This window comes from Gracilinanus agilis, chromosome 5, assembly GCF_016433145.1.
Source record: "Gracilinanus agilis isolate LMUSP501 chromosome 5, AgileGrace, whole genome shotgun sequence".
In the NCBI taxonomy this organism is placed as follows: domain Eukaryota; kingdom Metazoa; phylum Chordata; class Mammalia; order Didelphimorphia; family Didelphidae; genus Gracilinanus; species Gracilinanus agilis.
In genome coordinates, this window is record NC_058134.1 from 47,282,891 (window position 1) to 47,309,884 (window position 26,994).

Here is a 26,994-nt window from a genome sequence, read left to right on the forward strand (position 1 = left end):
GAATGTTTTTAAATGCATAAAATAAAATACATAAGATTACAAAGGAAAAAAAAATATAATTGGGAGTCTTTAACACAATAAATTAAAAACATAGCATAAGGGGGCAGCTGGGTAGCTCAGTGGATTGAGAGTCAGGCCTAGAGACAGGAGGTCCTAGGTTCAAACCTGGCCTCAGCCACTTCCCAGCTGTGTGACCCTGGGCAAGTCACTTGACCCCCATTGCCCACCTTTACCAATCTTCCACCTATGAGACAATACACCGAAGTACAAGGGTTTAAAAAAAAATCCCCCCCCCAAAAAAAACATAGCATAGATTATGTTAATTTATGTTTTTTAAATCAAACTGTAACCAAAAGGGACCCCATTCTATTGGAGTTTGACACCAAGGTACTAAACCACCCTTTCTCTCACACTAATGGTAAACCAAATGGAACTGCTAGCAGTTCTCTTATCTAATCTTGACTTTTCTAGTGCCTTTGTATTTACAGATGAATGAACAGATATTTAAATGAATGGGAAGGGAACATTATTAAGTACCTGAGGTGATGGGGCAATAAAGATAAAATTGAGAGAGTTCTTGCCCTTAAGGAGCTAAAGTTCTAATAGGATAAAATGGAGGAATAGTAGCCAGGGAAGGGAACTTTCTTGAGGGGAGTCAGAGAAATGTTTAATGGAACCATAGGATAATCCATTGTTATGACTCTTCTAAAAGTAATGGTAGAATTGATTAAATTAATGATAAAAATTATTAGAGATAAAAATTAGGATGGGGAAGGGTATACTTAGTGGTAGGACATTTGTCAATGGATAGATTCAAAATAAGATCTGGGGTTAGCCAGAGAAGGAGGGATAGTCTCAGATCTAGATACTGCAATTTCATGTGAGGATGGGACTGGAAATGGGAGGGTTCTTCAGCAGGGTAGATGGAAAGGTTTCTAGATTGATAGCTGTTTGGAATAGACACTCTGCTATATAAGCATATTGATATATTCTTATTTCAATACCCAGTTCAGGAGCAACTTCTCACATAAAGTATTACATTTACTCTCAGCTTAAAATGATTTCTTGATCCTGGAATCTCTGACTTTATCTAAGCACTTAATCAACTTCTAACAGATTTGTTTATAAATCTGAGGAGCTTATATGTATGTATACTGTCTTTGAGAGCATGGACTGCTTCACCTTTGTAAGCCCAGAACCAATCAGAGGACATTATAATAACAAAGGGTGATAAAGATAGCATTATCATAATATTTTAAGGTTTACAAGGACTTTATAGGTGTTATTTTGTTTGCTCCTCAAAACACTGAGAGGGGCAATTATTTTCATTTTATAGATAAAGAAATAGAGACTAAGAATGAAAAAGTGACTGCCTAGGATCACACAGCTAACAGATATCAACAATAAGATTTGAACTCAGGTCTCCCTGATTCCAAGTCTGTTACTCTATCCATAATAGTGCTTTAATAAATATTTATTGAATAATTATTGAAATGGATGAATGTTAACCAAATCAATGATTTAGACAGGCCACATGGTATTGTGCCTATCAGTCAATCATTCAGGAGGTCTGGCCTTGGAAACAAGAAGACTTGGACTTAAGTTGTTTCTGAAACTTATGAGTTGCTCTAGGAGTTCTTAACCTAGGGTTCATGAATTTTAAAATATATGCTTAAATAGCTGTTTCCAATATAAATGGTTTCCTTGATAACTCTATATAAATTTCTTATATACATTTAAAAATATTCCTCCAAAGAGTATCTAGGCTCACCAGACTGCAAAGGGGATCTGGGTCAGAAGAAAAATTAAGAACAGCTCCAAGACTTACAAATTACAGATTAATTGCTCCTTTATGTAGGTGGGAGGAGTTTCTGCACCTTTAATTTCCCATATTTGTGAAATCTCAGGTGTAGATATAGAAGTTGGGGAGACAAATGAATGAAGAAGGTGCTTAATAGATGTTTGTTAACTTAATTTGAATGATCAGTGCTATTGCCCAAATACGCATGTATACTCTTTAAAAAGAACAATTTCTAAAATAGATTTTAAGATTAATAATATATTCAAATTTATATAGCTTTTTAAGGTTTGAAAAGCACCTTACATATTTGATTTGCTCATTTGATTCTCACAAAAACCCTGTGAGATAAGGGCTATTGATACCTCCATTTTATAGCTGAGGAAATTGAGGTAAAGTGATGTTAGATTACTTGCCTACAGTTAGAGAGCTAGATAAGCAATCAAGGCAGGATTAGAACACAGTCTTTTTGACTCCAAATCTCAGATTGTCTTTACTGATACCAAGCTCCCTTTTTTGGGATGAAGGGTGGCAAAATGTGCCTAGAACACATTAAATGTTGAAAATAAAAGCTACCTTTCAATACATATAAGAAGAAACTGTAGACTAAACCAACAGAAAAATAACTTTCCCCAAATCCAAAGTTTCTTCTAAGTAATTGCTGATGTTGTCATCGGCATGAAAAAATAAGGATATTGCTCAGGCAGCAGTTCCCTAGTGCAATACAGCTACGTAGGAAGAAAATGAAGCCAGTGATTTCCCATTCCTCCAGATACATCCCTGCAGCATTGAAGAGTGCCGAGAAATCAGTTCAAATGTGATGCCCAAAATACTGCCAAGGCAGCAAACTCCTTCAGACCAATTCCATCATTTTCATTCTTTCACAGAGCTTTGGAACAATCTGGGGAATATTCAGAAAGGGAGCTCTGTTTGAAAAGGACTAAGGCAGTGTTTTCAGACAGGAAGATTAGAAGTTGGCCATATTTCATGTTAGGAGGCTGAGCAGCCTCCAAATTGGAAGAGCTTGAGGGTTTTGTTTCTTCAAGGAAATTCTGAAATTGTTGATTTTATGACTGTAAGTACGATGTTAGGGAGAATGTTAGGAGGTGGGTATATTCATCACTTTTGTGGGCATGGAGGAAAAGGGAAAAGAGCAAATTGGCCCAGAGTTTCTGCCTCTAGTTGCTAGTACCAGGGTTGGGCTAGTCCCTTTACTTGGTAACTTTACTTAGAAACACTGAATTGGCAGTTTTGTGATCTGCCTACCTACATAAAAGGGACTGTCTTAAAGGAACACTGGATTTAAAGTCAGTGGGCCTGGGTTTAGATGGTGGCTTTCTGGGGTGGTTTGCCATTTCCTTCTCTAGCTCATTTTACAAATGAGAAAACAGAGGCAAACAGGGCTAAGTGACTTGCCCAGACACAGCTAGGAAGTGTCTAAATCTGGATTTGTATTCAGATTCTCCCAACTCCATATCTGGTATACTATCCACTGTGGCACCTAGCTTTAGCTAAGGTCCTGGCAGACACCTCTTATCTCCCCATAACCCTGATATCAGCTCTTTTCCATCCAGATCTGCTATGTTACTAACCACATCCCAGGAAGAAACACAGATCCAAAATCCTGGAGCAACCCCAAACCTGCCATGAGTTCTACAGAGTCTGTGGACAAGGTGATCTTCTTGAATCAAATCATCATTCTTAGCTGGAACCAGAGACTAAACCAAAAGCATCTAATCCTCCTGTGCATTCCATGATGTGTGAATGAGATGACATGCCCCACTTAAACAAATTGACAAATATTTCGCAGTGCTTATTGCAGCTGAACCAGTGGATGGAGATCTGACCTTGGAGCCAGGAAAGCCTGAGCTCAAGTCCCAGCACTGATATGTACTGGGTCGGTGATACTGGACAAACTCATTCAATATTTCAGTGCTCTAGGCAACTGTCTGAAATAGGGGTTCATATCCTGGGATCTGTGACCTGTTTTATTCTTTCTTCAGTAAATATTTTCTGAGAAAAGATTCATTGGCTTCACTATACTGCTGAAAGAGCCCAACGTGCACAGAGCTAAGAAATGTTATAAGGCTAGAAGTCGTAGAGAGGGTGACAAACTGCACTGATAAAGGGAGTTTCGCACCCAAACCTCCCTTTTACCAATGAAATCACAAGGTCAGTTTCTGTCCACAAATGTGCACCGGGCACTGCAGTAAGTACCTGAAATATAAAGTAAAAATGAAAACTCTTGCTTTCAATAAGCTTGCATTCTAATGGGGGAGACAATACATACATAAGTTGGGAGATACAAGGTAATTACAGAGTACATGAAATATAGCCTTAGGAAAAAAAGGACCAGCAGACAGGAGGACTGGAAAGAGTCTCCTACATAAAATCATATATGGTGCCTCCTTCTCAACAAAACATATGGAGTTATTTTTAGAACACAGGAGACACACTCATTCCTTGGCACTGTCATCCCAAAGGGGTTCTGCTTTGTCAAATTCTGTGTTGTGAGGCTGCCATGTTTGATTTTTAATTCTTTTTTTCTCTGAAAGTCACTAATCAAATATGTCAATAGTATTTGGTGCAACAATCACTTCTAGTCATCAGCATGCATAGGATATGAGCCCTTGACCTGAGGGAAGGAGAAAGGTCCATGAGAATGTTCCCCTGGGATGTGCCAGCATCCTGGCTCTATGCACACATATGCTTACATTAAGTGGATAATACAGATTTGTTCTCCATACATACTTCCGCCCTCCCATCACAGTGTCTGTTCATCAATCTACATATGATCAGTTTTTTGTGGCTTAGATTTTATTATCTCTTAGTCAGTGAGATTTCTGGAATGCCCATCCTGTGCTAAGCCTGGTGCTAAATGCTGGCCGTCACATTCGTTTTTGTCAGTTGTTATAAAACAGAACAAAGCATTCCCCTAGAAAATACAGAGAAATTTTGTAGTTGGCTAAAAGGCAGATGACATCAGAAATAAGAAGTCCATGGTTTGTTTTCCTATTACTGGGTAATTCACTTTAATGCTCATTAGGTCAAAACAGATGCTTCAAATCAGTGCCTAGAATTGTTATTCTCCAAACCAGAGCTCATGTTTTACTGCTTTTTTGATAATGGTAAAAAGCAAATATTTTCTGGTTTGTATAAATGATTTATTTCATGCTTTCATTATCGCCTTGGGATCAATTAATTGTCACTTGGATTAAGACAGGGTATAGTCATTACAAAGAAATATTCCCAAGTATTTTATGATGAAAAGTCTAATTATTTGTCATTTTATATGATGCTACCATGAGTATGTCTAGGATATGTGAATCACCATATGATGTTTTGTTTTTGTATTGCTTCAGGAAAAGTTTCTTTTATATAGTGGTAAGTGTTACCTTTGATGCTTATTTTGTTCCTGTCACTAATTTGAGGTCTTCATATCAGAGATGAAAATATTAATAATAAACACATATAGATCCAATATTGTGAGTGTAGGGAGAGCAGTGATATGATTGTACTTGCAGGAACACAGGATGAAGTTACAAGAATATAAGTAAAATGTCATCAACTCAACACTGCCAATTCAGTGTTTCTAAGTAAAGTTACCAAGTAAAGGGACTAGCCCAACCCTGGTACTAGCAACTAGAGGCAGAAATTTATTCACTCCAATCCAAATATGGAAAACCCCTAGGGAGTTCATGCTGAATTAGAAATTACTTGTTTTTTTTTTTTTTTTTTTTTTTTTGTTTGTTTGTTTTTAAACCCTTGTACTTCGGTGTATTGTCTCATAGGTGGAAGAGTGGTAAGGGTGGGCAATGGGGGTCAAGTGACTTGCCCAGGGTCACACAGCTGGGAAGTGGCTGAGGCCGGGTTTGAACCTAGGACCTTCTGTCTCTAGGCCTGACTCTCACTCCACTAAGCTACCCAGCTGCCCCCTTGGTTTTATTTTTTAAAGACAAATAAGTTTGACCTGAGACATTTGTCCATGCTTGCTAGGTATAGATGTGGATCTGACTCACAAAAGAAGCGCTAAAATCTTGACACATTAGTTATCTCACAAAATTGCTGTGGCCTCTCCTCTGTAAGGAGGCTACCACTTAGTAGCCACAATTCAGTGGAGAAACAGTATGATGATAGGTTCTAGCTCCTCATTCTAAGATGCTAACTACTCACAGCAGAGATGAAGATGACATTCACATTTCTGTGGGGGAAAGAAGAAGCAGTAGCTTTGGAAGCAAAGTTGTTTTTTGTTTTGTTTTCATTTTCTTCTTTTTTTTTTCCTGCTGGGGTAATATCCTAGGAGCAACAATTGTCTTTCACCTGTGATGTGGAAACCTGAAGGTTCAACTGTTCTTGAATGTATGCATAATTTTAAATTTGTCTTGCTATTTTATTTAATTAAATGCCTTTACTTTCAGATAATTTATCCTGAGTTTGCCTGATTAACAACAATAACAATAAAACATGCATATGCTTTATTATATGAGGTATGATTTTCATTGTTGAGAGTCTTGAACTTGAATTTTATGAAATTACAGTAAGGGGTAATCTGGTGTATATTTGGAAATAAAAAAAAATTTAACCACTTTTTCTTTGACACCTAGTAGATTATGTCATCATTTGGAAAGAGGAAGCAAGGAAAACAAAATTAGACATCTGTTTTGTGTAATTCAGAGGTTCTTGCCCAATCTTCAAAAAGGCTTAGAAAAAGGCAAGAAAAATTGACATACTGTTCCAAACCTAGTGATATTTGAACAAACATGGTTCAGGGAAGTGGTTCAGAAAGGAAGAAGTTATACTTTACAAGATCATTCTGGCTAAAAGTTGGTTCTTCTTTCCTTTGATCTAGGATTCTTGAGACAAGGACTAATTAGGAGCCAGATGAATAAAGTTCATGAAAAGTGTTAGGGTCTTTTAAATATACATTGTTAAGTATACTCATATTATGTTGTATTTAAAAAATTAAGCAGAGAAACAATTGGATACATTTTGGCTTAAGAGAAGAAGAATCTAGAACCAGCCTTTTTTCTAATTTATTTTTACCATTATTGGGCTAAACATCAGAGTAAAATTAACTAAAAGTAGCATAGTCTATGTGGGTTGCCATGGTACCAGTTCCTCACTAACACTTGGAACTGTATTCTGTGATACAATTCCAGAGATGTTCTGAATAGGTCTAACTACTGGTCACCTCCATTGACATCATTTAAGAGGTTTTTCCCTCTAGGTTTTAGCACTGGGTCAAATGATAGGGTTTTACCTATGATTTTTTTCAATATCTTCTCCTCTATTTTATCCCACTTGGAAAACATCTCTGCCCTCAAAGTTGTTGCCTCTTATTTCCTTTACAGAGGTGCAGATATCATTTTAGGACCAGCTTCTTTGTGGTGCTTCCACCTTCTATTTTTCCACTGACTTGTGGCTATTTCAATCAATAGATGGGAAAGGAGTGTGTCAAAGCAATAGTATATTGAAACTTAATTTATTTAACTTATAAGTTGTAGTAAAATATTTGTTAGTTAATTAAGAGTTAATTAGGAAATAGGGTTAATTAACAAAATGTATTGATAGATGGATAAGAGAGAGTTGAGTGAGTTGGATTTCTTTAAGTCAGAATGGAATCTCAAAGAAGACTGATGGGAAGAGAATTTTCCAAAGGAGCTTTGGGGAAGACAGTTGGAACAATGACTCATTCTTTGAATGATCCTGAATAAGGAAGGTTATTTGAGGAGCCTGCTCTTTGAGTTGGGAGAATTTCTGGTGAATTTATCCCTTGAAAAACATTCTAGCAGGTCACAGAAGAGTGTTGGGTCCAATACCTTTGCTTGGCCCAGTAGGTAGCAGAAAAGAGTGAGCTGTTTGAATGGAGAAGTCTGTGAGAATTCTAACAAGTTGCTTTTTCATCTGAGCAGCAGGAAAGAAATCTGACTTATTCCTTCTGTTTATAAGTTTATATTTTTAGTTTTAGGATAGAAAGATAGTTATTTGGGGATTTAGTTAGTGTAGAATAAGAAGGATCACTTTTAATGACCACAAAGAATTCCCTTGTGGGAAAGATTGGTTGGGAATTATTTAGAAGGTATTAGTTATAGGAAATATTTTCTCATCACTATCTATTTTTCCTTTTTCTTTTCCCTTTTACACCAAATTTTAATAGTTATAATAAATAGGATTTTATATAACTGGCTTGAGCAGGAGTTTTTCTTCAACTGCTTGAGCAGCCATTCCTTCTCAATAGTCAAACTCAAGAGCCTGTCTTTAGCAGTATCAACTATTGGTAATACCAATACCAATAATTAATAAGGGTCAATACCCCATAAATAATAATGTGGAATACATCATGTGAAATGCTAGACTGGATGAATTAAAAGCCATAATTAATGTCACTCAGAGAAAAAGCAGCAATCTCAGATATGCAAATGCTACCACTCTGATGGCAGAAAAATGAAGAAGTAAGAAGCCTCTTGATGAAGGTGAAAGAAGAAAGTGTAAAAACTGGCTTGAAGATTAATATAAAAAAACTAAGATTTTGGCAACTGATCCCATCACCTCCTGGCAAATAAAGAGAGAAGAAATGGAAGCAGTGTCACATTTTATATTCTTTGTTTCAAAGATCACTGCAGATAGCAATTACAATCATGAAATTAAAAAACACTTCTTGGAAGGAAAGCTATGGAAGATTTGGATAGCATATTAAAAAGCAGAGACATCACCTTGCTGACAAAGGTCCATATAATGAAAGCTGTAGTTTTTCCAGTAGCAATATATGGCTGTGAGAGTTGGAGTATAAGGAAAGATGAGTGCTGCAGAATAAATACTTTTAATTGTGGGGCTAGAGAAGGCTTTTCAGAGCCCCTTGGACAGCAAGGAGATCAAAACAGTCAATATTTAAATTAATTCAGACTATTTACTGGAAGGTTAAATACTGAAACTAAAATATTTTGACCACATAACAAGAAGAGAAAACTCATTGGGAAAGTCCTTGATGTTGGAAAAGACGGAAGGCAAAAGGAGATGGCAAAAGATGAAATAGATAGATAGTATCATGGAAATGAACTTGTATAGACTTTGAGAGATAGTGGCATGCTATGGTCCAAGAGTTCATGAAGAGTCAGATGTGACTGAATGTTTGAAAAAAAAATATATGTATGTATACATATATATAATTGGCTTCCTTTTTAATTGCACATCTTAAAAAATAGATTTAAAATATTATTCTGAGAAGGGATCCATAGACCACCAGATTGCTGAAGTGGCTTATGACACAAAAGAGTTTAAGAATTCATTCTGTAGATTCTAATCCTTTTCTCTGCTTGGAGTTCTAAAAAGAATGATTTCTCTTCCTAATTCTATCTTGCTTCTATTCTTAATTTAACCAAAATTATATTAGCCCTTTTGGCCATCAAAGATCCTTTTTGATTGGTTACCTAGGCTTACCCACAATTTCCTAAAGTTTATTGAATCAGAGAATGCTGAAAGAAATCTTAAGACCACATGTTCAAATGATTTACTTTGCTGATGAAGAAACTGAGGGTCAGAGAGAAATAAAAGCTTGACAGTATTACAAACCAAATATAAAACTCAGCAAATTCAGAGTTATAGAGTAACATAGATGATGGAGTGACAAGAATACCAAAACTGGAGTTAGAAAGCTCATGTTTGAACTTTACTACCTCTTTCCTATTTAATCTAGGGCAAATCAATTGAACTGCTTTATATTTCATTTTTCTCATCCATAAAATTAAGAGCTTAGATCAAATGATCTTAAAAGTTTCATCTACCTTGAAATTCTTATGATTGTTTCATGTTTCTAAATCATTCTCTTTCCACCATATGAACCTGCTCACCATCACTCAGACTGTTTATCAACATCACCACAAAGTAATGTTCCTTCATAAATATCTAGTTAACTTCAATCCCTAAACAGTTTTCCTTGAGGTTTCTACTGATTTAATGTTTTCTTTTCTTTTCTTTCTTGTTTTTTTTCCCTCTTGTTTTCTTGTTGTTCACTTCCTTCCCTTCCTGACTAATCCCTTGTCTACATACATCCTAGTTTTGTGATTTCTTTTACCTATTCTTAAGTTTCCTGGCCATCCACCATTGGCCCACAACAAATTGATATTTTTCTTTAAGTCTCTTATTAACAAAAATTCTTCCCAGTCAATCTGAGTTCATAATAGAGTTCTATGAGACAGAAAAAGGTAGGTCTGAAAAATGTATTAGAGGTGATCCTAGGGCATGACTCAGAATAATCAAAATTTTGTAGAAAAATAGTTTAGATATTACCAACATATTTCCAGACACACTTGCTAGCACCTATCTTCACATAGAGAGGAATGCATGGATTTGATAGAAGCAAGATTGAACAGAAAGTTTGGCTAAGGGAGTGTATTTAAGTGTTTAAAGTATTTAAGGGAGTGTATGAAGGCCCTGGTACGTGGCTTGTTAAAATGTGTTTTGTACCTAAATTTTTTTTGTTCTACCCCAAAGTATATTTTTCAAATCACTTAGTCTATACATGTATATATAATTATTTTACCAACTATAAAAATCATAGAATTTGAGGGTTCAAAGTGACCCCCAAAATTATCTAACCCAACTCATAATTGAATTGGGAATCCCCCTCATAAAATTATTAAAAATTGGTTATCCAGTGTCCATTGGAAGATTTCTAGTGATGGTGATATGGAGAAAAGAGTAATTTTGTTCCTAGTAGTAAAACTGGCCCCAAAACTCACCAACTCTCCTCTGCCTCTTCACTACTGCAAACTGAAATTCCTGATGTTTTCCTCTAAATGGATCACAACCTCATTCTCAGAGTAGAGTGGAAATGGTAGTTTCTCATTAAGTCAAATAAGAGTTTCTGTTGCAATTCAGATTTAAAAAAAGTAATTCAAAAGACATTTAATTTAAGAATGAGAGGTTCTGCTGGTTCACCTTCTGGCTTTGTTTCAAAGATTAAAGCACAAAGAGAGCCTGAGTCTAGTAAAAAAGCTGAATATTGCTGGTGATTTGGAGGGAGGGGAGTAGTAGAGGAAAGTAACAACAATTCAGTGGAGGGCTAGCAGGTGGCAGCAGAGAGCAGCTTGACCATGGAGCACCATGAAAATATGGCTAAACAGCAAAGAAAAGAGGTAAGTACACTAGATCATAGATCAATGACATCACAGATCTAGCAGGCAGATGAGGGATGCTGATATAGGTACAGGAATTGCTTTGATTTTGCAATGTGTCCTTTTCCATATATATTTCTTATTTCTGATCTTTCAACTACTGGCAGGATGACAATGTGGGAGAATGCAGTGGAACCCTCTGGACACTATTCCACTATAATTGTGATAAAAATATGTGTACCAAATCCCCAAATCCCCATTGTATGGTTCACTTTTTCTCAGGAACAAAATTCAAGAATAAAGAAAAAGGAAAGTCTCATAGACATTTATTAAAACTGTGTCTGACCAGTATGTTTTTGGCTTCATTTCTTCAGTTTTGGGTGTTACTTCATGAGTACTGACTTAACAAATGTTTTGACAGTACAGTTAGAACCTAAGAAAAAAGTAAATATTCTACCAGTGAAATATGTGTTTGGTGAATCCAAGCCTAAATGGGACTTTTCAAAGAACATAAAAACGAATAATCCTACTGAGAAATAGAACCTCAATCCCTCTGGGCAACACATATTGTTTTTTTGGTCATTTTTTTCTCTGACTTCTACCTAAAACAGTGTCCTACACATTAGTAGGCACTTAATTTTTGTTTGAATGACCATTTATATTTATTTAAGCATTCTAGAAACATTGCTGATAATAAAAAGCAAGCAGCAAGACATTACTTTTTCTTATATATTTTTCCCTCTATTTACAGACATACACACCATTGAATGAATCTCAGTGGAAAAAGGATTGATTGAAGCAGTTAACTACGAGAAGTGTTTTCCTCTTCTCCCTAAATACATACATACACATTCAATACTTAAGATTTATTTCCTATTGATATTCTGACAAGACAGGGAAGTAAAGGCTGGAGAAATCACATGTAACTTATTGAAATCTTTATATCACCAACTACTAGAAATCTAATATAAATTAACTTCAACCTGGAAAAGAGGGAATCACAGAAAGCATCCATTCTCACTCAGGGGCTGATATTAGTTATTTTAGTAGAGAGATTTACATGTACCATATAGGCTCATAGTTTCCTGATATAGATTGCTAGGAACAATTACACTCCATATCATACATACACAAGCAAATAAGAACAGAGAAATTGAACTGAAGGCACTTTTAGGCTCACTGAGCACTAGGAGACCTAGAAGAACCAATGCCAGTACACAATTAGATGGTCTAACTGGTTCTCAGGTCCTGCCATTAACCACAGCAGGTAGGTATTTGTTAGCAGCCACATTCCAAATAAGAAATCAAATGTTCTAAGTCTTGGGCACTTTATTAAGTGATTAGCTAATCCAGATACATTAGGAAATTGCCACTGCATAGTGGCTATACTCAAAGCTAACAATCTTTTCTTTTGTAATTGATTTTAATATGAACCCTGTGCCTAAATGAACATTCTTTAGACAAAGTTGAATTACTTGATTTCAGAGCTGTGTGAAATAGACCAAAGAGTGCGATAGGGTAATTTACAATAATAACAACAACTTCCATTAATGCCAATGTTTTATCCCAGGTCTGAATTGAGCAAACAGTCATTGGTGCTGTGATGGATGCTGGCTGAGACAGGGATACAGCATAGCAAGTGCCAGAAGCCTCGGCAGTTTTAACTCTGTTCCCAGAGAAGGAGTTGAGTTTGGAGTTACCCTTATTTATTCTTATCAAGGACATCAGTAAGGGAGGAATGGGAAATGAATAAGCCAAGGGAGGGCTAACAGAGAACATCTATGAATCATCAACCAGGGCAATATATGTCAAGAAATATAGAGAGACATGGAGAAAGACACATTAGTGAATAATGTTAATATTTCACTTAAAACATCTACCTTTATGGCAGAATGTAACCTACACCCATCAAATGCCCTGGAAATGCTCAACAACTCAAGTACCTAAAGTACTACTGCAAAGAATATATCATCTTAGGATCATAGAGATTCCTGATGGGTTCCTGCATCAAATAATCTGGTTCATAGCCCTCTAGATCCTCTAGGAAACAGCCACTATCTCCACTATCATTAGGAAACCAACATTCTGTGGAATCATTATGCAGAAAGATACCTTAGGTATTGTGTGCTCTAATATCTTAATTTTATAAATGTGAAAATCCCTTGAGACTAAAAGCTTAAGTGAGTCACAAAAAGAGCCCAGCTCCAACGTCACTGAAGGGGAGAGGCTACTAGAGGATAAAACAATTTTGTGTGCTGAGAGGGTAGGGTTAATAAGTTGAAAGCAAAGCTGGACCTCAAATCCAAACCTTATGACTCTTAGGTTTAGTGTCCTTTTGCATTCTATTTTTTTTAATAGTTTATTTATCCAGGGCAGCCATAAAAATCAGAAGTGGTCACAGGGTAGGGGAAGGAGAGTAAAATTTACTTGGGACTTTTGGAACAATGATCAGGGGAATGTACATAGGGTAGATCCACAATAGCTTTCAAATTCTATCCATTTTTGAGGTTCTGAAAAAGGTCCATTGGACTCTCCATTGGCATTAATGGAAATGGCTTTGTCCTCCTCTGGAAGGAGCAGTCAGGAAACATTTAAGTGCCTCCTAAAATTGTGCTAAGTGCAGAAGATAAAAAGAAAAGCATGCTATTCCCTGCTGTGAAGAAGCTCACAATCTAACAGGGGAGATGACAAGCAAACTATGTACAAACAAGCTATATATGGGACAAGTTGGAAACAGTCAACATTCACAATAAAGATTCTGAGTTGAAAGCTTCAGAGCAACTAGGACATCAAATGATGGTGTTTGTCAGCAGCCCCTTATACATTAGTATTTCTATTGATAAATTTCCATCTTCTCTGGGTAGGAACTGACCACAGAAATGGTGATAGTAAGCATGAGGAATGGGAAGGATTAAGAATGAAAACCTTGGTGAAAAATAGCATTCTCTGTGTAGAGACATTTATAGAATTGTTGAAGTACTCCTTAGCAGAGGGGAGTCAGCTGGACCAATTATCATAATGACAGGTAATGTAGCAAAGGAAATATTATTTTAATCTGTGGTTGATGCATACAATCTGGACATTAGTCTAGAGATATGAGACCAGAGAAAAAAAAGATATTGACTTAAATCAGGAAGAAGAGGGCTGTTCAGAAGTGCAAAATGAATTGTGATCCTTGGTCCAAAATAAGGTAAGCAGGTAAATTGTGGAGCTGGGCTATTTTCTAGAAACACAGGCATCTGGCCTTGGTATTAAAAATATGTTACTCATGGTCAGGAACGCCTCGAGGCTCACCTCCTGCATTTCCCTTTTGGAAGATTCTAAAACAAATCTAGGAGGAATGTAGAAAGTTCATGAGTTATATCTGTTAGGTGAGTCACTCAATTTCTACCTAAAATGTAGCATACTCAGTGAGTGCTCATGCAACCTCTGAGGCAGACCACTTATTTTACTTATGGGCTTATGCAGAGTGTTCAATTTTAGGGAAGGTGTCCCTTATATATTTTTTCCTAACATAAAACCTAAATTCATCTTTCTTTAATCTTCCTCATCCTAGGGAGGGCATGCCACCCTTAGCTGCCTCATCTACTCCTCAAAGCAATATGGCAGGTCTGGGTCTTGACTCTCCACAAAGGTTCCTCCAGATTGAGATTGATAGCATCCTTAAATCTGGGCTTTATCAGGAAACCAAGGTAGGAGCTTCATATATAGACTTCACCTCTCCAATTACCTGCTCTGAAGAGTCAAACATCATGTGTTAGGGGGTGAAGATGGAAGCTAGAGTGTGAGAAATAGCCTTTTCCTGGCAAGTCTTCAGATTGGCTGGGAGAGATTTATTGAACCAACCAAAGGTGGAGCAGTATAGTCTAACTGTTGCCTGAACAAGTAGGTCTCATTGTCAAATGGTACCCCCTGGAGGAATCCTCAAGTGGCAAAGGCACCAGCTGTGCCCTGTGTTTGGAAAGCAACTGTGTCAGTTGGCAGCACTTTGGGGAACTGCTGAATCAGCCATTCCTCGGCAGTTCAGAGATCCAGCAACAAGCAGCATTGCTAGATTGGAGAGTGAGCTAGAGATTTCCTTTTGTTCAGAAGTCTTCAACACAGCTGCAAGTGGGAGCCTCAGATCAGGTTGTCTAGATATGCTGAGGTTGGGTTTCATTCAAAGCTAGATGATTAAGAGGGAGATTAGCCCTATTAGGGGAGAATAAGAAAGCTAGAATTCAAGTTTACCAACTGGGCAGATCCTGAGATCATCAACCTGTCTGGTGAGTCAACTTCAAAGCTATGGAGGAATTAGACACTTTGAAGGACATGGAAGGGATGACTAGGAAGGGGAACTTGCTGTAGATGGTAAACACCACTGATGCTTTCTTCTGGGACTATTGTACACTGTCTGCTGCCCTATCACTGTATGCCTTGTGAGCTGCCTAAATATTACCACACTTCTGCAAATACCTGGCAACTGTGGGATCATGGAGAACCTGTCTAAAAGCAATGAGAAGCAGGGGAAGGAAGTCAGAAATAAGGTATCAGGATCAACTCTGGTCCTGTGGCTTAGGAGTTAGGTGACACAGGGCAAGCCGTTTAATCTTGTCTGAGGCTGTTTTCTCCTATGTAAACTATGTAAAATTCCTAACTTTTTACCTTACATGTCTATTGTGAGGGACCATGTATATTGTAAATGCAAGTTAATTATATGACTCAAATACTCCATGGTCGTCTTACCTTGTACTAGAAATTGTGATTTGGATGTTTAACTGTTAAACATCTGAAAATGTTCATCCTGAGGCACTATTGTCTAAACTGACTGTCACTATGGTCACTCAATGAATCCACACCTGATCTCAGCTATCTTCACTTCATTCTCTTGTCATCTTTCTTCCAGTGACCATGGCATCAAATCCTTTCCCCTTCTCCAACACACACACACACATACACACACACACACACACACACACACACACACACAGCTCCTTTTCAGGTCTTAAATCATAATCAAATCTGTCATTATACTTGGAAAGGTGTGTGTGTGTGTGTGTGTGTGTGTGTGTGTGTGTGTGTGTGTGTGTACCCTTAAGACTCTGCTCATGATTACTATAATTTTCATATCAAAATAACTCTTCCTGGCCACCGCTCTTCTTTATTATAATGTAAGTTCCTTTAGAACAAGGACTATTCTGTTTTCTGTTTTTGTTTCTTTTGTATTTGTATGGTCAACTCTGATTTAGTCAATTCTGAAGTTCCCTCCAATGATGCAGATCAAAACCTATTCATGCTTTCTTATCCTGTGGCATCCTTGTTCACATCCTCCTACAAATTCACTCCAGGAAGTTCTACCTTGTCTGTACTTTCTTCTAAAATTTTGAAGTCCCCAGTGGAGAACTCTGGCTGGCTGGCTGTCATCCTTCCTTGCTGCCACAGGTCCACCAATCTTTTATTTCTATCCCATAGTTCATTAATAATTACTTTTATCTGTGTTTTGCATTCTTATTGGTACTATGCTACAGTTCATTTTTCTCTATCATGTTCCTTTCCATTGCCTTTTCTATGATAATCCTTTTTAATTCTTCCAAGAGAGTCCTTTATGTTCTAACCTTGTCTTTTACAGCCATTGCCTTTCATTTGATAAACCAGTCAGATATTTGCTGATTAAGGTGCTTTCTGGGTTCTTTCATTCATCTGTTTGCTGTAGCAATTAATTTATACTGGTCAAAACCAAACAAAATGATTATAGTTGGTAATCTAATATATACTTTATTATATATAAATATATAATCATTTGATGATTTAGCTGATGATATCTGATATATTTCCTAATTTCAAATTAGTTGTTTAAATAGTTCCAAAGTAAGTTGTTTCAATTGTGCATCAAATCATTATCTTGTCCTTCCTTATCTTAGCTCAGATTTTAGCACTTTCTGCCGATTTCCCCAGCTTCTTCAAATCCCAAGTAAAATCCTATATTTTACAGAAAGGTTTCCCCAACCCCTCTCAATTCTAGTGCCTTCCCTCCTTTATTTCCAGTTTTTCCTATAGAGAGCTTGTCTGTACAAATTTGTGTGCTTGTTGTCTCCTCCATTAGACTGTGAGATCTTTGAGGACAGGGAATGTCTTAGAACTTTCTTAATATCCCCAGCGCTTTGCACAGTGCCTGGCACATAGTAGGTGCTTAATATTTATTGACTGATGAAACTTGATAATCTGCCTGTACCTAGACAGCTGACTCAAAAACCGTTCGTGCATCAATAATAAATCTTTCCCAGCCTATTAAAATATAACCAATTTCATTCCTTCTGGTGTTGTTTGCTATATCCAGCACTTAATAAGTGTTCATGGGAATGAGGTTTCTATGTAAAATACATGTCTTTGTTCTCTCCAATATCTTTTTTTCTGAACTATGTGTATGTGTGTGTACATGTATATGTATGTATATCTTTTCTTCATCGTCCTTTTTCCCCACCTTTTCACTTTAGTCAATACATATTTATTTTTGAGATTTTTATCAAGCTCTTCAGAGAATTTGTCATTTTTTCCCTCAGCAACTGATATTGATATATGAGCCTCAGTTGTTTTATTGTGATCTTTTGGCAAATACTGATAACCAAAAATGCAATATACAATGAGCAAATATTCCTTGAAATGGTGTTTTGCTACCATCAAGTACACAATAAAATCTATCCTGCCGCGTCTCCTCTCTATCTCACCACCACCAAGTAGCACTAGTAAGCCAATCCTTCCATTGATCTAACAACTTCCTCCTTTTAGTTTAATTTATAGCAAGAATGCTAATATTGATATGACTCGGCTCATGCAACTATGTCCACTTGATTGCCATTTAGAGTGTCAGAAGTTAAAATCTGCTGTTTAAAAATTGTGATTCTGAGCATTCCTGGAAGCCACATAAGACCAAAGACAGTTATTTTTCTTGGCAAAAAATTTTTTTTAAAATTTGTTTTAAAAAAACAAGTTATTAGATAATTATGAGGATTTGGTATAACAAAATCTCTTGAAAATGCTTTTAGTCACACGTTTTCCCTTATTTCCTGAGCTTGAAATTGCTTGATTTGTGCAGAGTGCCACTGTCTCTTTGGTACTTTATGCCAAACTGATCATCACAATGATTCCAAGTAAGGCTATGCTGCACCTGTCTGCCATAGAGTTATTTAAATATTACATCACAAGGTAGCTGGTGTGATAGCCCAGTTGTGATATTGCTAGAGTCCAAATGGCCAAAATTCCAGGGTACCTGACAGGCCTTCACAACTACTGAAGTGGTCTCAGTGGCCCCAGTGTAGTACATCACCCTGCCTTGGTACCTCTACTTTGTCCATGTTTTCAGGAGAGGCAATGGCAATGGCAATGGCAATAAGCTGACTTTGGTGGAAAGTGTTACAATTATCATTATTACTATTATTTTTTAAAATGCTTTAATAATAGCTCACATTTATATAGCACTTGTTATATGTTGGATACTGTGCTGTGCTTTACAAATACTCTCTCATTTAATCCTCTCAACAACCCTAGTAGGTAGGTTCTTTTATTATCCCCATTTTAGAGATAAGGAAATTGAGATAAACAACTGGTGAAGTGATTTTTCCAGGCTAGTTAAGTATTTGAGATTAGATCTGAACTCAGGTCTTCCTGACTCCAGGGCACCAAATAGCAGCTTGTGCTCAATAAGAGTACTTTACTTTGGTCAAGATGAATCCAAATTTGTGTGGACTTCCTTAGCATGTATTCTTTTTTAATTTGAGAACCTATATCAGTAATATATTTTGCAAATCTGACATCTCACTTGTAGCATACTTGCCTTTCTCCCATAGTATAGCAGCCCCCTATTGGTTCAATCAATACCACTCACCATGTAAGAAATCTGGCATGAGTTTTTCATTTCTAATTAGACTCAAATACAATTGTTAACAGTTGGTCAATATCTTCCTAAGGGACACTTTTATAATTAAGTATAAATAAATGTCTATATAATCTAAAAGTGCTTTGGTGCATCTCCTCCAGGTAGGAAGTTCTATAAAATACCTAAGTGATGGCATAGCAAGCAGACTATTAAATCACTGGAATGTCATGGAATCAGTTTAACTCTGATAAATAGGAATGTGGCATGTTATAATATATGTGTGATTTGAAATAAAGGTGCAGGAACTCATGAAATGACTAAATTTCCTCCCAGGAAATGTGTGGGAGATTAATATACCCAGAATCCTCACTGACAAAAACAAAAAGGACCCTGAAGAGAACCTTAGATATATTAGGTATGACTTTTGTCATGTGTTGGGTCTAGATTTATTCCTGTGAAGACAGTTTTGAAATTAGAATGGAAGTTACTGAAAAAAGGAATGCTAACAAAAATTACACTTCTTATTTCAGAAACCACTAATGTTTATTTTACTTTTTTTTTTTTAAATTGAGCATCACTCCTTTATTATAGTGAACAACATATAAAAAACGGGCAGGGTTAGTACTTATGCTAATACCAGTGAGGTCCCAAGTGGTAGGTCTATGTGGCTGGAAGGCATTAGACACTAAGACATATTTTGACACTCTCTAGGGGCATTTCACTACCACAAAACATAATAGGGGCTATGAAATGCATAGTGGATGGAATCTACCCCTTAGAAATCATGGAATTCTCCTCTCTCCTCTCTCTTCGGTGTGGCTTAAGAATTCTGATGACTACCAGGTGGGACAATTTAATTTCAAAAGCTGCTTACAACAAGCAGTCTAAATGGGTCTTTTGTGAAAGTAACTGCAACAAATAAACATTAGGACATAATCCTCACCTCCAGGTTTATTTTTCCTGGGTCAAGAAGAAATATGATCCAAACAAAACTCTCATAAAATGACCGCTTAGGTTATTGGCTGCTTCCCCTGAGAGGGCTGCCCTATCGGCAGGACTGGTTCATAGTTATAGCTGGGACAGTTCTGTGTCTTTCAATTCCTCACACTGGTCACTTCTTACTCTGTTTTCATCCCTAATTCCCAAACAGATCCGAACTCTGCCAAACCACACAGCAGGCATTTTTCCTAATGTGGTTGAGGCAAGGGGCAAATGGAGAGAAAGGAATTCGTTTGAAAAGGTGAAGAAATGAGAAAAAGGAATCATCAGTCCCCCTCCGTGCAGCTGTGTGTTGCTCCCTAAGGCAATGGTCGGTGTGTGGAGCAGGCAAGGCATAGATATGGCGGGGATGGTGAGAAGGGAAGGACATGGCTCCTGCTGGCACACTGCTTACTGGTAGCCTGCTTTCACTTCTGCGCCTTGCCTTGGGCAGCCACAGCCTCAATGGCTTTGCGCAGGGTCTCTTCGTCCCCGAGGAACTGCATGGGCTTGACAGGTTTCATATTCTCATCCAGCTCATACACGATAGGAATGCAATTAGGCAGATTCAGTTCCATAGCTGCTTCTTCAGACAGACCCTCAAGGTATTTGACCATCCCTCCAAGACAAATGCAATGGGCGACCACCAGAACACGCTTTCCTTCCTTGATCCGGGGGAAGATCTCCTCATTCCAGAAGGGTAGACCCCGAGCAGTGGAGTCTTTGATGCTCTCGCAGGAAGGCACTTGACCCTCAGTAAGATCCGCATAGCGGCGGTCCTTGGTGATACTACTGTAGAAGGGGTGGCTGATCGCCATCGGAGGCGGTGGGGTGTTGTAAGACCGTCGCCACATCTTCACCTGAGCCTCCCCGTGCTTGGCGGCCAGCTCTGCCTTGTTTAAGCCGGTCAGCTCTCCGTGATGCCGCTCATTGAGGCGCCAAGTCCTCACTACGGGCAGCCACATCTGGTCCATGACGTCTAGCATTATCCACAGGGTCCGGATCGCTCTCTTCTGGATGGAGGTGAAGCAGATGTCAAACACAAAGCCGGCATCTCGCAGCTCCTGGCCGCAACGCTGGGCCTCCAGGTACCCAGCAGGGCTCAGGTCCACGTCATACCAGCCACTGAAGCGGTTCTCCAGGTTCCAGAAGCTCTGGCCGTGCCGGATCAGCACGAGCTTGTAGGTGGCCATAGCCTGCCGGGGCTCGAGGCCGGGGCAAAGGAGGCGACTGCTAAACCGCCTGGCCCCAAGGAAGATCCAGGAGTGGCTCAAGCCTGGGGAACTGAGCATGCGCCTCAACTGCTACTTTTTTTTTTTTTTCCAGATTGCGAAGAACTTTATTTTTTTATTTATTTTAAAATATTTTTTCCATGGTTACTCGATTTGTTTTCTCTCCCTCCCTTCTTGCCTCCCCTCTCCCGGAACTGACATACAATTCCACTGGGTTTTGCGTGAAATTATCACACAAAACCCATTTCCATGTTACTCATATTTGTAATAGAAACCAAAACCCCAAATCATATGCCCATATAAACAAGCGATAAGTCATATGTTTTCCTTCTGCGTTTCTGCTCCCACAGTGCATTCTCTCGATGTGGATAGCATTCTTTCTCCTAAGTCCCTCGGGATTGTCCTGGATCATTGCATTGCTACTAGTAGCAAAGTCCATTTCATTTGATCATCCCGCAATGTTTCCAAATGCCACTTTTAAAAGCAAATTTCATCTGTGTTCATTTTCTTCTGGGGGAAATGTTTTTCTTTTCTCAAGATCATTCTTTTTGCATTACTTTATTTACAGCTCCTTAAGGCAGGGTCATTGTAATTGAAATTTCTTTAATATCTGCATTTGACATGAGTATAATATGAAGATCCTTATTAATTCAATTGGAGGGTGGGACTTGGTGGTTTGGACAATGGACATTATTTCATTGCTATAAGGGTTTTCAAGAACTATTGACAGATTGGCAGGTTTTTTGTTTGTTTGTTTGTTTGTTTGTTTCTTTTTTTTTTACTGTTAGGGAATTGCCTGGAGTCTTAGAGAAATTAATTGACTTGTGGAGGGTCAGTCACAAGATAGGATCACTCCAAAATCAGGACTCTCTCCACTAGACCACATTGCCCATCAATTCAACATTAACACTTAGGAAATACTCACAATGTGTAGAAGAAATAATTTCCATTTTTAGGTTGCTAGTGTATTCAGAGCAAAAACAAGACAGAGAACATAGATTCTCTTCAGTAAAGGACTGTGGGGGGGAGGGAGGGGAGGAGTGTTATTCTATTTAATGAGAGGAAGGTAGTTTGTTATTGAGCTATTCAAGTGAAAATCCACACCTGGTTTCTACTTTTGGATGAACAACAGAACACGGAGTCATAGAAGGTAGCTTGGAGATAAGATAGAGAAGTGAAGTGGAAGGGGAGAACAAATGATCTTTTGCTCTGTCCCAAGGTTTTGTCAATAACTCTTTTTGGAGGCTACAGAGGATATCTACCTAATTTTTCCAGCCCTTCAGCACCTAAGTAGTACATAAAACTATTATTCACTGATATGACATCTGAGGAGAGAGGTTCACTGAGATAAGCAATGTGTAAGTTTCCTACCATGGAATCTTGCCTTTTAAAAATTCAATTAACTATGTAAATAACTTGTAAAATTTCAATTCTGCATCTTTCTCTCCATCCCCTCATCTTTTCTCTCCTGCCCTTCTTCTTTTTCTGTTTGTCTTTCTCTGTCACATGTGCCCTTAAAGTTGAAAATTAAAAAAGTCCAAGTTTGTGAACTAGCTAGAGTAATTGTAAGTCATTTAAAATTCAAAAGAAATATTTTTATAAGTGCAAAGAATCAGGAAAATGTAGCCAATATGATTTTGCTTAGTTATTCCTGGAAATTAAGCTCATGGTGCCAAATAATTTTTATGTTCTTTTTGTTTATCCAATCATGGAATCATAGAATGTCAGGGCAGGCCAGGACCTTACAGATGATCTAGTCTAAGCTTGACAAATTGTCTCAGAATGTAGGAATATTATTCTATGGAGAAAATGTGAAATCCATGTAGAAAAAAAGAGTCTGAAACTTGTTTCAATTAATCACTCAATCAGACAGATATTAGACATTCATAGAGTGCCCACAGACGACATGGCGATTGTGTAGATCTATAGGGATACACTGTAAAGGGTTAAAATTCAAAAAAATATATACATACCAGCTGCTGCACTTAAATGACTTATCAAGGCATTGGCAGTTACTGTCATTTACTGACTACAAAACTTTGGCTTTGCTTTTTTGAAAAAAGAAAAACTTTCTCACTCTCTGTACTTTGTTGGCTTCTGAAAGCATAATATAGGGCCATCACACATTTTTATTAGTTATTTCCATCACAGCTGGAAAAAGACAGATGGCTTTCTCTGAGAATCCCTCAGGAACAGTTCCCACAAGAGCCAAAGGGAAGGAAAATCCTGTAAAATAATTTTCTCTGTATATTTTCTCTACAGAAGCTAAAGTCATTGGTGCTCAGAACTGGTTTATGGTAGAAGCCATGGGGCCCAAGGTCTGATAAGTATAGATCAATGAAATTGTGTGCTATCAGGAAGAAGGGAAATGTCTCCCAGGACTCCATCCAATCCCTTAAACATTGATGCCCAAGCTCTATTAACTGATGAGGTTGCCAAGTCTTTGAGTCAACCATCTGGCATATGGCTACTGTTAAGGCTGCCCAGAGAGCTGGTTGGTAAAATGACAGATATTTTCTCTCCAGGTTTAGGAATATATCTATCTGATATCTTTGGTTAGAAGTTATCTAATTCTCTCTCATAACCTCCAATCTATCATCTCCAAATGCCTATTGAATATCCCAAAATAAATATCTTATAGACATTTTTTTCCTGAAATCTTTCCCTCTTCCTAATTTCCATTTTTCTATTGACAGCCACACCATCCTTTCTCAGTCACCCAGGCTCACAACCTAGATATCATTCTCAACTCTTTACTCTTCACACCCCACCAAATGCAAAATCTTGAGTTCTGTCAATTATATCTTTGCAACATTTCTTGTAAATGCCCCCTTCTTTCCTCTGATACTGCCATCATTCCAGTACAGACATTTGCCACCTCACACCTGGACCTCTTGCCACTAATTGCTCATAGGTCCCCTTGCCTCCTCACTCCAGTCCATTCTCCCCTTAGCTGCCAAAGTGATTGTCCTAAATTGGAAAGTCACTTTCCCACAGAGAGCATAAGGGGTTGTCCTGCCCACAACATGCCACAGATTCAACAAACTCCACTGGCTTCCCTTTATCTTCAAGATCAAATATAAATTTTTTTGACTTGTAAAACTCTTCATTATTTGATCCTATAAACTATTTCAGTCTTTTTATACTCTACTACCCTCCATGTTCTGTGATCTAGGGCCGCTGGCCTCCCTACTGTTCCTTATACAAGACTCCATCACCTGACCTGGACTTTTACCTCATACTTCTTCCATCTCTTGGTTTCCCTACCTTCCTTCACTTCCTAGCTAAAAAGCTACCTTCTACAAGAAGCCTTTATTGATTCTTCCCAATAGTACCTTCCTCTCAAACCTCCCAAAAATATCCTCTCTCTATTGGTTATCTATAAGTAATCATGTCTAAATCTTATTTGTACAAATTTGTTTGCATGTTGTCTTCCCCATTGGAGTATGAACTCTATAAAAGCAGACTATATTTTTCCTTTGTTTTTTTTTGGGGGGGGGGATTTGGCCTTTCTTTTATCCCTAGCACTTAGCATGCTTCCTGGGACATTGTTTAGTTGCTTTTCAGTCTTGTCAAGTTATTTGTGATCTCATTTCAGTTTTTCTTGGTAAAAATATCAAGTGATTTGTCATTTCCTTCTCCAAGTCATTTTACAGATGAGGAAACTGAGACAGAGTTGTGACATGCCCAGGGTCACACAGTTATATCTAAGGCCAGATTTGAACTCAGAAAAGGAGTCTTCCAGATGTCAAGTCCAGCCCTTTACAACCTAGTAAGCACTTAATAAATTCTTATTGACTTGCAAGTGTGAGAGACATTGATCTATCTTGAAATTCAGGTTTAAAAATTAAATAACCAATCAATCAATTAATTATATGATAATAAATACATTAAATAATTAAAATAAAATCACATCATGATACTCCTGTCTGATCTCTATACCTGTGTGTCTTTCTCTTGTATGCTTGAAGAATCAATGCAGATGATTTAAAACAGTAACTCTTTAAAGTGTGGGTCATAAGAAACCAGAGAATTTCATTTTGTACAATAGTACTTTTGTCCTCAGCTGTGCATATCCTTGACAGAGGGTATAACAGAGACTACACCCACATGAAAGGATAGCTAACAATAAAGAGCTAAAAAGACATTGTGAAATAAATACCAAAAGAGTGGTATAAACAATACATTCTCTAGGTTTTAGGAATCTGGAGGAGGAAGAAATTACTGAAGGACCGGATTGCTCATTCTTCTAGATTTAGGATGACCTCTATTATCTGTCTGTCTGTCTGTCTATCTATCTATCTATCTATCTATCTGTCTGTCTGTCTGTCTGTCTGTCTGTCTGTCTGTCTGTCTGTCTATCTATCTATCTATCTATCTGTCTATCTATCTATCTATCTATCTATCTATCTATCTATCTATCTATCTATCTATCTATCCATCCCCCANTATCTATCTATCTATCTATCTATCTATCTATCTATCTATCTATCTATTCTATCTTATTTTATCTTATCTACCTACTTTTTGCAATTAGATCTGTGATTTTATTATTGTAGTGAACTCCAGGGGAGAAAACTCCCTCTCCCAGTACAGATCATCACTAGCATCTAACTTCTTATAATATAGCCTTAGGGAGCTGTCTGAGAGAGACAGAGGGAATTAGTTGATTTAGTTTTGCATATTCAGTAAACATTTCTAGAATGCCTACAATGAGCCGGGCACAGTTCAAAGTGCAGGGGATATAATCAATAAAAAGAAACTCAGTCCCTGTCCTCAAAGAGCTTAAAAAGTAAAGTGAGAGACTACCCACAAAAGGACTCTGAAAAAGGTGGGGAGGGACACAAGAGCATCCTGTTTTGTGGAGTTTAAACTAAGTAAGGGAGTAGATGCAAAGCAGAGTGATTTAAAGGAAAGTTTGTTTTGAACCCCACTGTCTCATTTCTTTGATTTCAGAGCACAGGATGAAAGCATTTTTCTCAACAGATCTTACAAACTGATGTATTTTAAGGCATACCATAAAAAAGGCAAGCCTCTCTAAGAAGAGATCAGAAAGTCGAAGCAAAAAAAAAAAAAAAAAGGAAAAAACAAAGCTTCCAAAAGCTATAGATAACATCTTTCATGATCAGTTTTGATGCAAGAAGTATTTTCTTTTTTTTATTCTTTAAAATTTTCTAATAGAAGTTGAGGGAAGGGTTTGTGAAGAAGCAATAATGATGTCTCATCATGCTATGGAAAATGACTATTCAATTTCAATTGTCTGTTGCACAGAGAGAAACAGTGTGGATACTCCAGAAATATTTCCTAACTTATGAAAGTTTGGCTTTGGAATTGCTTCACATGATAGGTAAACTTCTCGTAGAAATAGTCCTATGTAATGGGTGGGAGGCTGGGTTCGCAGTAATAAAGACCCATTTTTCAATCTGTGGCAACTTGAGTGAACAATTTAATTTTACTTAAATCAGACAATATCCTAGGATTTCCCTTGCTAAGTACAGTATCCTAGGGTATTTTCTGAAGGTCTTGCTTATATGTATATGTATAAATATATGTGTATATATATATGTATGAATATGTACACAAGGCACAGGATTTATCTTTTATGTGTTCATATATATTTATCTACTAAGAATAGGAGTTATCTACTACGTATGTATACATATATATATATATATATGTATAAATATATATATATATTTATAAGATACATTAGGTATCTAGATGATAGAAAGACAGAAATATGTGGTAATCCACATTGGTTAGAGTCACCACACAATTAGAGTTCCCTAAACAATCAGAATCACAGATACTTCACAGATTCATCTGCATATATAAATCCCTCACATATTTCCCATTTACATTCCTAATTATATTTTGCTTAAGCTCATTTTAGAACTGATTCATATGGCTTGAGTCTACACTGACTGAGCAGCAGGAGGAAGTAGCCTAATTATTCAAAACAGAGAAAAGGATTTAAAATTAGTTGTGGGTAACTCAAGTCATGGATAATCTACCCAGGTA

The 26,994-nt window shown here is 37.4% G+C and overlaps 2 protein-coding genes across 3 annotated transcripts in view; both read right to left on the bottom strand.

Moving 5' to 3' along the window:
- Positions 1-26,994, bottom strand: part of LOC123249169 (myosin VIIA and Rab interacting protein) — a 400,862-nt gene that overhangs the window by 273,472 nt on the left and 100,396 nt on the right. The window lies entirely within an intron of this gene.
- On the bottom strand, positions 19,891-21,223 carry LOC123249170 (phosphoglycerate mutase 1-like). The gene has a single exon (XM_044678160.1). It carries the CDS (start codon positions 21,031-21,033, stop codon positions 20,170-20,172), a length of 864 nt encoding a protein of 287 aa, XP_044534095.1. The 5' UTR covers positions 21,034-21,223; the 3' UTR covers positions 19,891-20,169.

Coding starts and splice junctions, on each gene's coding strand:
- LOC123249170 (XM_044678160.1), bottom strand. CDS start 21,033: ATGCTCAGTTCCCCAGGCTTGAGCCACTCCTGGATCTTCCTTGGGGCC.